The sequence below is a fragment of the Dicentrarchus labrax genome, unplaced genomic scaffold, assembly GCF_905237075.1.
Source record: "Dicentrarchus labrax unplaced genomic scaffold, dlabrax2021, whole genome shotgun sequence".
Taxonomy (NCBI): Eukaryota; Metazoa; Chordata; class Actinopteri; family Moronidae; genus Dicentrarchus; species Dicentrarchus labrax.
In genome coordinates, this window is record NW_026136706.1 from 17,066,941 (window position 1) to 17,079,610 (window position 12,670).

Below are 12,670 nucleotides of genomic sequence, written 5' to 3' on the forward strand. Positions count from 1 at the left end.
TCTGCATGTGATGAAATAATACAAAACAGAACTAAAAACAGCAAAGGCATTTTTATCAATTGAGTTATATATTAATTGTTCCCTACATAAGGAAATCATTTGAATAGCTGATTATAATAAAAAAAAATAGTTTTAATCTCTTTACTAAATCTTTATGAAACACATACACTTCAGTTAAAGAGCTAAAATTACAGTCAAAACCAGAATTATGTAGCAGTTTGTTGATTGCAAAAATGGCTTTCAGTGTTTCTTTACACACAGAATGTGCACATCTCCAAATCCAAAAAGGTCCTGGTGGTATTACATGGAGGAGGTTGTGTTTACGTATTACAGCTCTGTCTGCAGGGTGTCTCATGGGAAGGTCACACAGAGTTCAGATTTGTTTTTTCTTTTTGCTCTTGTCTACTTTAGTTCAAAAGAGATGCTGCAGAATTCAAGCCACGTTACTCCAGAACAAAAAGAAATGTCAAAGCAAATCTTGTCAGAATTTGTATTTTGGCTCGGTGTGGGTCACAGCGTACAGCAACACTTTTCTGTATGGTGGCGATGTTTTCTTTTCACTGTGGTGTTGTGAGAGCTTGTTCAAGCTTTAATGAGAGACCAAGTGCAAATGAGTGTGAACAAAAAGAGTACAGTGTATTATGTTATCATCTTATCACAGAGACACATTTTTAGCATGCATTTTAAAATGAAGAGAACAAGTCACACATTTAATCAAATGAAGTCACTTTTATTTCATCTTGTCAGAGATAAACTTGAATGTGTAAATTGTGATGTAGAGCTCTTGTGAAACTTCTACAATAGGAAGATGAATGATCTCATAATGCTGGACTGTACTCGAGCATTTACAGATAATAAATAATTGAAACATGTTGAATTGACTGATTAATGTGATTTCACATTAAAAGTGAAACTGTTGTTAACTATTGTTATTGCATCTATTTAAGTGATCTTACAAAACAAAGACATGGAAACCTTTGCATTATGGGACAAGTGTCTTAGAAATACATTTTATAGTGACAACTTCTCAAAGTGCTATGACTTAAAAAATCTTTTAAAAACATTACATTTAAAATAACCTTTACAACCTTCCAGAAACATTTAAGTCAAAGCTTGTAACTTGAACTTAAAGGTTTATCATCCCCCTAAACAACACATGACTGGAAAAAGCGTGTAATATGAATTTAGAAATAAAAAAATCCATAGCCTATTTGAAAATATCAATATCTGTAAGCAAACCCTTAAAACCATCCAACAATGTAATGTACATAAATGTGCAAAGCAAAGAAATACATCTAGAGATGCTTGTAAATAATTAAATAATTCCAATTCAGTTCAACATTGGCTTGATTATGAATGTACACGTGCATCTCGTTCGCTTACTTTGTTTTATTTTGTCAACAGTACGTGGGCATCACAGTTAGTGAGGTGCGGGCAGTCTGGTCTGGGTTAAACAAAGAAAATCCAGCACGACAGGTTTTGTCAGTTGTTGTAGTCTGTCCCCTCTAAGTGATCTGGGATGGGCAGTCCGGTGAGGATTGTTAAACACCTGTTCCAAACGTTGAACACGGGGCAGACTGGCTGGGCAAAGGCGATGTCAAATGTATAAAGGTGCTGAGAACCGACAGCGTCGTAGAAAGACAGAGACCCGGAGTCATAGTCCAACAATATTCCGAGACGCCGCAGGTGGGGCGAGGGCTCAATGGGCATCTCCTTACTGTTGTGACGCACCACCCACGAGTTGTTGCATCGAGACAGTACCCAGGAGGCAGAATTTTTGCCGACCCATTCATGTTTTGGTGCTGACTTGTAGGCAATGCCCACTGCGAACCTGCATGGGAAAAAAAATGATTTCATAAATACCAGCATATTTCTAGCATTGTAAATAAACCAAGCCTACAACCATGCTAGTGGCTCTCAGAGGTACGGCAGCATGTTAAAATGCTCATATATTGATATTTAGCAGGTGTTATGTTTACCATGTTCATTGTTGTTAGCATGCTAAATTAGCCAAATTAAGATTTGTCCTAAATTCAAGGGAGTTACTACAATTAATTCTGGGGGAAAAATTTATGTCTGTATCAAATTTCACAGAAATACATCCAATAGTTGTCAAGATATTTAACTCGCCACAAATGTCAACCTCTTGGTAGCACTAGACCATAAATCAGAAGCTTACCAAAGTCATTAGTACTACTCTTTGCTATGTAAACGATTTCATAGCAATCCATTAAATAATAAAACAATAATAAAATGATCCATTGAGATATTTCAGTGTGATGTGTTGATAGAGATTTCAAGTGGTGTACCAAACGACAGACATACATTGCCATCCTAAGAACCACACCGCTAGCATGGCTGAAAACAGGTAAAGGTTTTTACCATGTGCTTCCTCCTATCAGAGCTTCCCAGTAATGGCGGCCGCTGTCAATGTAGACATTTCCTGTAACACCGTAGCTGCTGTGGCTGGAGAAACGGTCCTGACTGTGGCTCTTCTTGGATGATGTCTCGTCCCTCTCCACCGTCAGGTTGTCATGGGACACCCTCAGCTTCCGGTGAGCTGACTTTGGGTCCAACTTGAATGGCTGACCTTAAAGAAAGTGACAAAAAAATGTGCTGGTTTCTGAAATGCAGTAGATTCCCTGTGATAATTAATAATAGAATAAATTCTGTGCAGTTAATAAAGTTGACTTACTGTTGGTCTTGAGCTTCCCTGGTTCACTGCTGCGGTTTCCAGCCTGGTTTATGGCCTTCACTATGAAAATGTACTTGGTGCCACACTGGAGCCCGTGCACAGTGTAGTGATTTTGCTTGATGTTCGGTACGATCATCCAGCTATCAGCAGAGTTACACAAACCTGCAGCCCAGACAGACAGAGAGTCACTGATAAAGAGCAAACCAATTTATCATAAATACTCATGTTGAGTTAGGGCCTCGTTCAATGTTTGAAATCAAGAAGAGAGACAATGCAGCGTAATTGTATGCAGCCTTTCAATCTAAAGCTGCTATTTTTGACTCATTAAATATAGTCGCATTACCACTCATCCAAGTGTGCTTGAGCACTGAGGCAGATGAGAATAAATTGCTTGATCAAGCATGTTGTGACCTTGTTAGAGCAATCAATTCAAACAGTCTGCTGCTCATTTCAAACCCTAGATAAAATCGAGCTTATGATGTGCATCTGGATGTAAATCCACTCTGACTGAGATGTTATTTTCCTCCCATATCCCTTCCTAGTCACTGCAGTGTATTTTGGTAACATCTCATTAACCATAAGAGCCAGGACACAGCTCTCCTCTCCTGCAGCTACAATTCAATATAATGTTTGGATATTGTAACATGGGCCCCAAACAATTTTAAGTCCTTCAGTGAAATCCCTTTCAAATCCCTCCATCATTGTTATTTGTTTCCCACCACAAATATTGTTCTATATTCCCGCCAGAGAGCTGCATATAGACTTACTGACAACATTAGATTGGCTGGTGAAGATGGCGTACTGAAGTTCATATGATACGACAGAGAATTCATCATCTGATGTCCAGTGAACTGTGATCGTGTCATATGAAGCTGTACATAATTCCTCGCGGATTATTGGTGGATTTGGTGCTGCAATTGGAAAACAAAAGACAAATGTTGACAGTAATGAAAGCTGAGCAGATTTCATTTTTGCACACAACATAAAATAAACAAAACACTCACAATATGTTGCAGAGACCAGTGGTGGTAAACAGCACCATCCATTTGTGTTTTTTTTTTTATTCTGACAAGTGTAATTAAGATAGGTTGCAGTTCCCCCAGCTATTACAGCTACAGCCCCCATGCAGAGTTAAATTCACGCTGCACAACAGGCGCTGAGCGTAAACAATCAAACCTGTTTTATTCAGAGGGAAATAAAGCTTAACTGTAGCCTAACATTTGTGTGCTTATTTTTGTTTCCTGTCACTCGCTAACAGGCACATAGTTGAAATATCTTTTATCCATGCCAAACCCTTTCAATTATATGAATCTATAATTGAAGGATAGAGCCAGGACAATTTCAAATGCACTATTTGGATAAAGGAACCAAACAAACCATCTAAAATGATCCATTTAAGGAATTATAGAGTGAATGAAAAGCTGCCCAAATGTTGCAGTGTGACTAAACGTGTATATTGAGCGAGCAATAGATTGTATTAATTAATAGATAGGCTTTGTGCCAAACAATGCAATACTGTGTGCTTAACTTGCAAGACCCCACTCACCTGTGAGGTAATCCAAGCTTTCTAGCATTTTCTTCTCCCTTGTGAAGTCCAAAGCAAAAGTATCAAAAGTATCATTCAGGTTAATTTCTGGTAACAGGATTTGAGAGGATGCCGTTGCCATGGAAACTCTGCAATAAAGAAGTACATTATTAGATGGTGACAGTTTTGTACGCCATATCTAGCGTTTGTTGGTAGTGTTTTTTTGCTCCGTTACCTCTCACAGATGCTTTTAGCCGTTTGGAGGAAGCGGGTGTGATCTGTCTCCTTGAGAGTTTGGTCAGCTTGAGTGATGAGGGAGGAGGACCTCTCGATGCACTGCTTGCAGCTGGCTATCTGCTGCGCTAGCTTCCTCAGCCGCACAGACTGGGCAGAGAAAAGAAAAGAACATGTTGATAGATGAAAAGCTTGGTAAATAACCAACCAATGCTACTACTTACTGTATAAAGCACCGACCTGCCAGATGCTAGATTTGATTTTACCTCGCCAATTACAAAATCCTGCTGAAGAAAATCTGATTTACACCTTCGACAATTGGATTTTTTCAGTTATGTAATACCCACAAGACTGCAAGCTTCAACCCGTTCTGAAAGCTATACTGGCACAGGAGGTGTATTTATGAAACATCCTTCATAACACTGCCATAGTAACCAAACTGTCCTATCCCACATCTGTGCTTCATTGGCTTAGTGGCTGAAAGCAACCGCAGACCCTGACACGAGGCACGGGGCGAGGAAGGAAAGAGTACTCCTCCAGAGAGGACCATCACAGGAAGCAGGGCTGATCTTACTCTGACACTGAGCATGGCACAGCATGCCATTGCCTCTCTAATGGCACCTAACAGGGGAAAAGGAAGGGAAACGATTCAAGGGGCACAGCATATGTACATCAAATGTAAGGACTCTGTGCCAGAAATACGCCGGAGCTGAGGACTGATACTGAAAACAAAACACAGTAATAAACTCAGCAGTCCAGTGAGTATTTCAGTGCAAGTCGCTTGATTAAAAAAAACTAATTTATCCAAACAGATCTGAGCAGATGTTGCCACCAGCCCTAAACACAGGTTGAAGGGTATGCCACACTTTAACTATTAAAGATACACAAGTTTACATTTCTAATTACAATACAGTAGACAGTTAGAGATTCACCACTGTTGGGAGAAGACCTTGTAACCCTCAATTTAGGCAAATTCATGTTGTAATTTCAAAGAATATAAATCAGAGTTTATAAAGTATTTATCGAACAAACTAGAAAACTCAAAAGCTTATAAAGCTAAAAAAAACTGTTATGTAGCTTTGCAAAATACAGTTACATTTTATTTTATTTCCCAAGATCATCTACAGTAATAAAGTGGCCAGTGAGTTGGTTTTTTTAAGTTGTTTTACTTTTTTAATAAAATCACTAAATTATTTATCTGTAACTATCCCCAGCCTCGTGTTTTACTAATGTTGCACAGTTGCAACTATATTTCATAATCCATTTAGCCATAATTGACCTAAATCCTTACTCCTTTTGTAAAACACAGGCTAAATATGATATAAAATCGGATGCCTAGCTCTGTGACTCAAATGTAATGTTAATACAAGAGGCACAAATGAGGCAAATCTGGGACAGTCTAGACAGTCTAGTGTAACAGTAGCATGGGAAGTTAAATTACTTCAGTAGTGTCAGTTACACAGAGTACACAGTAAGTAAGGTTGTACAGCACAAAGGTGAACATTTTAAAAGATTCAAGGTTTTTACCCAACAACAACGATTTGTTACTGCAGCATGCTCGAGTGTTGAGTTGTAACCTAGCTTGTCAGCTGTGTGGGGAGGAAAGGTTATCAACACACACAAGGTGATAAACAAACAAACAAAGGTTATCAGGACACAAAAGGTGATGAACAGTACCTTCCCCTCCTTTATCTTGGTAGCTATGATTTGTCTCCGCTGCTGTATGATATTAATCAGCAGGTCACACTCCTCAAGCAGCTTGTTTTCTTGTCGCGACGCGTTTACCTAGACAGGACAGATAATAGACACTCAATAAAGAAAGCGTTTTGTAATTCATTTGCTCTGACAAAAAAACCTTTTGCTGTACAACGGCATTATTTTTAAATACATTGCTGACAGCACAGTTAATTTGATGTAAACCCCGTGAGACAGCAGAACTACATCAGAGGATAAATCTGCCGTCTCATGTTGGGACAGGACAGCTGATCTTGTTCACAGTTTGTCTTTTTATTCCAAACACGTGCATGATCACAGCCATTGTAATGAACATGAGTGATGAGTCATCATGTTCAGAAAGGGGCAGTTACAAATGCATGGTGAAGTGGGATAATGAATCAAAGGCAATATACAATAAATACAACAATATACCATGACCATGCCTTATTTAATGTGCTTTTTGAGGAGTCACATAATATATATATAATAAACTTATCCCCAAGTTCACACATACATATTTGTCCCACACTACACTCTGAAAATGCTACAAACAGCATGCATATTATTGGAATAATTGATCAACAGACTAATGAGCACTTAATCTTGTTGACATGAAAAGCAACTCTCAGATACAGTAATTCATCACGGTGTTAATAATTTAATGGCCATGAAATGCCACAGAAGCAAGGAGGCTGCACCTGCGAGGGAACAGATAAACAACCTCACCTCCACATGTTGGCAGGTTTGGATAAGTTTGCCCATCAGACTTTCCAAATCACTGGTCCTCTTGATTAGACTGCTGAGGTTGGAATCCAAGGCATGCTGCAAAGCAAAATTGAAAATGAGTATTTCATTACACACTGCCCCCTCCCCCTCCCCCACTCACTCACATCAAACTGTAAACAGCTGAATAAATCTTGGAGGAGAAATAGGTGAATGGGAACATAAGGACCATATCTGGCCCGAGTGTAATGGGCACAGGAGAGGACACACAAGGCTGCCTCTGGATATGACTGGCCGCATTTTGGGCTCCGATCAGTGTAGAGTCCCCCAGTCCTCCCAGTGTGCCAAAGATCCCATCATACTGCCTGCTGAGGCCACGGAGCTTAGCAGAGCATCTGCCAGTGATTTGGACAAGTAAACCCCGGCTGTGTTAATCACTGACTCAGATCAAAGGCTTATGTTTCAAACTTAATCTCTTACTGTAATTGGGTAGCATGACGACTGCGTACTGTGGTAGTACAAAATATCTTCTGATAGAAGGTATTCTTCTTCTTAAGTAAAAGATTACTGTGGAATTACATTTAAGTGTGCCAGGGTTTAAATTAAAACAAGAGCAACAGAGGTGTGGCAAATGCTGTGACTCCAATAATGATTGACAGGTGTTTTAATACACTACACCAGTCATTAACTAATTCTAAACCCATGTTTCAGCCCATTGAATCAGATAAAAACAATCTATTATTAAAAGTTTTAACAGCATATGTGACTGGATCTGTCATGTATATGGTCACAAAAATGACTGACAGCCTTTAAACTTTACTGTCCTACAAAAGATAACACTTGGTTAAAGAAAAATAGGTGTGCGTGATGCCTGAGAGGTTCACATTGTGAATGGTATATAATCCAATTGAATTCATCTCATTATGTTGAAGGCACAAAAGCTCTCTCCTCAAAAAATGTTTCACAAACACCAGAGATCTAATTGTGAGTATCGTGGCTGATTTCACTTGATCAAAAACTAAATACTGAAAATAGTCAAAAGAGCAGTACAAATGGAGAACAAAAGGCCTGTAAAGATGCCAGGCTCGTAGAAAACAGTGGGTAGACCTCTCTCAGGTTAGATGTTTCACATTGTGATTTCATGAGGAAGGTGCCTCAGTGTGCACTAAAATAGCACAGGCTTTATCTTACCACTCTCACAAATATGATTTATTTACATGGAAGAGAAAGCCATGAAAGCCATTTCAGATGCCGAGTTGCAGGTACAGGTAGGTGAGTTCAAAACTTTTAAAATGGACATGTACGCAACATAACATACTAATCAAACTGATGTTGAATATAGCCAAACGTATAAGCCTGAAACTCTCCAAACTATTTTGTTGTTTTAATATGAGAAGTATCACATAAAGCCAAACAGAGAGAGGGAGAGCAAATGGAAAAGACAGAGAGAGACACTGTGAGTTCATCTCTGCTAACAATCGGGTGCACTGTACTTCTCAATGCGCCTGAAATGTGGCTTTTCCTGCAACATTAATACCCTTCATGTGTTTAGACAGCTCTCTCTAATGGAGGTCTCTTTCCTAGAATCATTTAAAGCTGATGAGAGGAAAGAATAGCAGCTTCCTTTTGTATGTGACTGCTTCTGGTCCCACACCTTTGCTTTGGCCAGTCTCCCTTCCTTCCTCTCACCATCCTGACAGGTCACCGTCAGGACTTGGAGTTTTATACTGTGTCAACATTAGAAATTGTACCCATTGTCAGAGTTTGTCACTTCATCCTGTGAACACCGCAGGCCCTGTTACACATCCATGAGTTTTACTTTGTTGGGTGGCCGTTTAAGCTTTCATTGAATCAGACACACAAACACATCATAGTGTGGTATTCTAGTGTGCAAATATACACTATTATCTAGTATATTATAGAGCATATTATAGGTATATTGACACATATAATTTAATAGTTTGGCTTGCGGTGTATTCTCATGTTTTTTTGGTTCACGTTGGTTCTGATGGTTCACTGTCACACTGTCATGACTTACTGGGACACTTGAATAGAACTGAGCCATTGCTAATGCTAACACCTATGCTTTACCTGCTATCACAAGTCAACACGTCCGCTGTGAAAAAAGTCTATTAAAAGACTTGCCAGTTAAGGTTGGGGCGAAAGGAGATTCAAAACAATCCCGAGAGATGCATATGGCCTTCTGTTGTGTGGTGTTTTTTATACTGAACCGTAGGTCTACTGACTACTATGTCACCACAGAATGAAATTATAGCAGATAAAGAGGAATCTTCATTGTTTAGGAAAGTGCAATCTGATATACTGATCCTGCTGGTAGGAGGGTTAAACGTGATGTACTGTCTCCCACACTCTGTGGGATTTCTTTCAGGATATCTTTTAGGAAAATCCCATTGATCATGGGATAATTATAATCAGGGTTTCTGCAGTCTTTTTAAGACCTGTTAAAGACCTTTTAAGGCCACCATTATGAATGCAATTTAAGATCTAGTTCGAAGTCTTACTGGCAAAAAAAAGCCCAAAGTATATGAAGGAAAATCAGTATGGGTTCCATGCCAGCTTTGTTTCGTAGTTGTTACAGCATAATCAATACAACTTTTTTGCCAAAACAAATTTAAAAGCACGACTGAAAAATGCAACTTTATAAAAGTAATGTTAACTTCATTAATCCAATCTATTTTTAAGACCTGTCCAAATCATATCAAAGATATTTTTATTCAGATTATTGGATTTTAGACTTTTTAAGACCCCATGGACACCAATTATAATACACAATGATAGTTTGGGCTCTTAAAGGTAATAAGACTAGTGATGCCTACAAATGAAAGCGTACGTCATTAAAGTATTTTAAAGGGGCTTTTTCTTTGACATGACTATAACTATCTATTTTTCACTTAAACTGAGACTGTGGTTTATTGATTAGCATCGTCATCCCACTTTAGGAAGGTCCTGGGTCTGAATTTCATTGCTGGTGCTTTTTTTGTTAAGTGTGCATGTTCTCTCTGTGTTTACATACATTTCTTCCCACAGCTCAAAGCCATTTGACTCAGAATTAGTATAAACCTGAAATTGCCTGTGAGTATTTTGTCTGTTTATATACAAGCCCTGTGACATACTAACCTAGGGTTGTTGTTTTTTTGAACGTGCAATAGGCAAATGTTCTTCTCCCTTTCCCCCTTTGCATGGTGGGATTAGATCCGGCCAATCTTCTGACCATTGACATGAATACATGGACATAAATGATGGATAGATAATAGCAGATATAATACCAGACCAGGATCATGTCACATAATGCACGACTGAAGAAATTACTGCATTATATATGATTGCACACAAATACACACACACAAACACACTCACATCTTTACAATGTCACAATATCCCTTTGCGGGGGAATTTCTGAGAAATATGAGGCACTGTGACTGTAAACATGTGTTTGGAAATATCGGCAACTAGGAACTCAGCTGCCTGCCACCTGGGCCCTGTCCTGCCTGCCGGGAGGAAAAAAAATCTAATTCTCTCTAAGATGAGAATTGCTGTTTCCTGTGTTACTTGAGGCTTCTAACAATGCAGCTAAGTGCATGTAATACGAGGTCAAAAGACAAATAAAAGCATGAACTGGTACAGAATATATCCCACTGTAAAATGACATCAAGCAACTGATGACATTATACAGAAGAGAAAACAGATCATAGCGAGTGAGCCTTTAAAAAGATAAAGGACTTTTCTATTCCAACACCCTGATGTCTTTAACCACTTGGAGTCTGTGCTTATTAATAGAGAAAGAACAGTATATTAACTACTACATCGAATAATAAAAACACAAACGAGTGTACTATAATTCTCTATAATTACAATGTCTCATTACTATGTGTCTGACCTGTTGTAATAAGAACAGAATGTATTTCACTCTCATCCTGTTGGTTTTAAAAGGATAAAGCCCTGGAAAAGCCACACTGAGGTTTAGTTTGTTCCATAAAATCAATCAGTCCCTGAATGTGGAATTAAAGAAATGCTGATCACCTTGTCTGCCTCCTGGTGTGAACGATCACGCCCCACACAGAGAAAGCGGCCAGGAGGTTTCTGCACAATGACAGCATGATCAAACAAAGGAGACAGGTTAAGACTGGTCCTCTGAGCTATCTTTGCAAGATGTTGCAAAAGATTGTTTTCATCCCAGTTCCACGGTGACTAAGCATTGGGAAAGAGAGAAATGGGCACAAAAGGGTTTCGAGTGTTACTTGTGATACAGTAACCCCCCCCACCCCACCCCCACACGCCACCTTCCCCCCTCTTTTGTGCGTCATGCATGGACACTGTGAGTGTTTGTGAAAACAAAAGCACACTCTCATTTCTATTTCATGCAGTGGATGCCATGCTATTCTCAGAATACACTTTGGGAGGACCTGAAAAGCACAATACAATTCAGCTGAAGATAAATTAAACTAAAATAGTACATAGTTTGATGATTTGAGAGGATTTGCCTTGTTTGAATTTAGTTACGTACAGTAGATAAAAGCTAATTTGCTATTTCCATGCCAACTACTTCACAATAAAGTTCCACTTCACAATTGCCTTGTTGTGGACTATAAACTGATCCCATGAGGTTGATGGAGACATGAAAAGAGACCCACACTGTATTGGCAAAACATTGACCCGCTAAGCTAAAGTCTCACTCTTATGACAAAAGCCGTTTTAACATCTAAAATGGAAGGAATACAGCTCCAGCTAACAGCCTCTTCTCATGGCTTATTGATATCAGCCCATCTACTGAAAGTGAGCAACTCCACTTAACGTAAAACTGTGAAAGCAGTCTCTTGCATTGGGTGTTTTTCCATTTAAGATTGGCCAAGATACTCTCCACCTCACTTCATTTATGCTGTTTGTCTAGGGCTTATGATACATTTTCTCTCAAAAGGACGATGCTGGCAACTTTCCATTTTGCATTGTGAACAAATCCCATGAAAATATCCAAAATGGAGCCCTGAGCCTATACTGAAGATCTTTAAACCCAACTCATGAGTATATAGTTCAAATTTTTTTTTAAGTAAAGATGCCTTCTTTAAACAACTGTAGTTTTTAGCACACATTTCTCAAACAGAAGTAAATAGTGTCTTGGACTGGGACTATTTTCAGCCTCAGATCTAGTACACTGGCAAGTATTTACAGCAGAAGGATGGGTTATGTGGGATTGACTCAAAATAAACAACAGTGTCCATGTGCATCGTGCAGTGGTGTGGCTCACTGATGTGTTTTTGAACAACAATGGAGGTCTGTGGCACAGTGGAATAAGCTATATCAAGCTTTGGCGACGTTGTTAAAATGGTCGGTTTTGGTGTTTTCGTGGGATTGTGTTGACAACAAGAAAAATATAGAATATCACCAGAAACACACAGACACGATATTATTGTAAAATGTAATTGAGTGAGGAAGTCTTTTTGTAGGATTAGTTGTTTCATATTGTTTATCATAGGAAGTTTACAATATACTGTGTCTGAAGTGCCAGCGCAGATTGTCTTGCTTCACATTTGATTTACAACAATAAACACAGCTGCATCTCACTTGCCACAATATTTCCAGTATTAACTTAACAGTACTTGCAAGGAACATCACATTGTATTCATCAAGAGGCAGATCATCTGCTTTATTTACATAATTTGCTCTTCACAAATGGGTTTGACTTAATGCATTTTTAACATAATAATACGGTTGGGGTTTGATAGCATTTTATTGAATTCAGTATCATATCTGAATACTTT

At 38.8% G+C, this 12,670-nt stretch overlaps 1 protein-coding gene across 7 annotated transcripts in view; it reads right to left on the minus strand.

The window, feature by feature from the left end:
- Window positions 1-709: 709 nt before the first annotated feature.
- mid1 (midline 1) overlaps window positions 710-12,670 on the minus strand; it is a 28,406-nt gene continuing 16,445 nt past the window's right edge. For 6 of the 7 annotated variants that reach the window (XM_051404972.1, XM_051404976.1, XM_051404975.1 and 3 more), the window contains exons 3-11: window positions 10,935-10,994; window positions 6,897-6,992; window positions 6,132-6,239; window positions 4,456-4,604; window positions 4,242-4,369; window positions 3,463-3,606; window positions 2,696-2,857; window positions 2,383-2,590; window positions 710-1,831 (exon numbers count right to left, since the gene is read on the minus strand). In XM_051404972.1, coding sequence (XP_051260932.1) covers window positions 1,483-1,831; window positions 2,383-2,590; window positions 2,696-2,857; window positions 3,463-3,606; window positions 4,242-4,369; window positions 4,456-4,604; window positions 6,132-6,239; window positions 6,897-6,992; window positions 10,935-10,994 — 1,404 coding nt within the window. In that variant the 3' untranslated portion in view covers window positions 710-1,482. The remainder of the gene's footprint in view (window positions 1,832-2,382; window positions 2,591-2,695; window positions 2,858-3,462; window positions 3,607-4,241; window positions 4,370-4,455; window positions 4,605-6,131; window positions 6,240-6,896; window positions 6,993-10,934; window positions 10,995-12,670) is intronic. The other variant, XM_051404979.1, reaches the window with a different exon arrangement.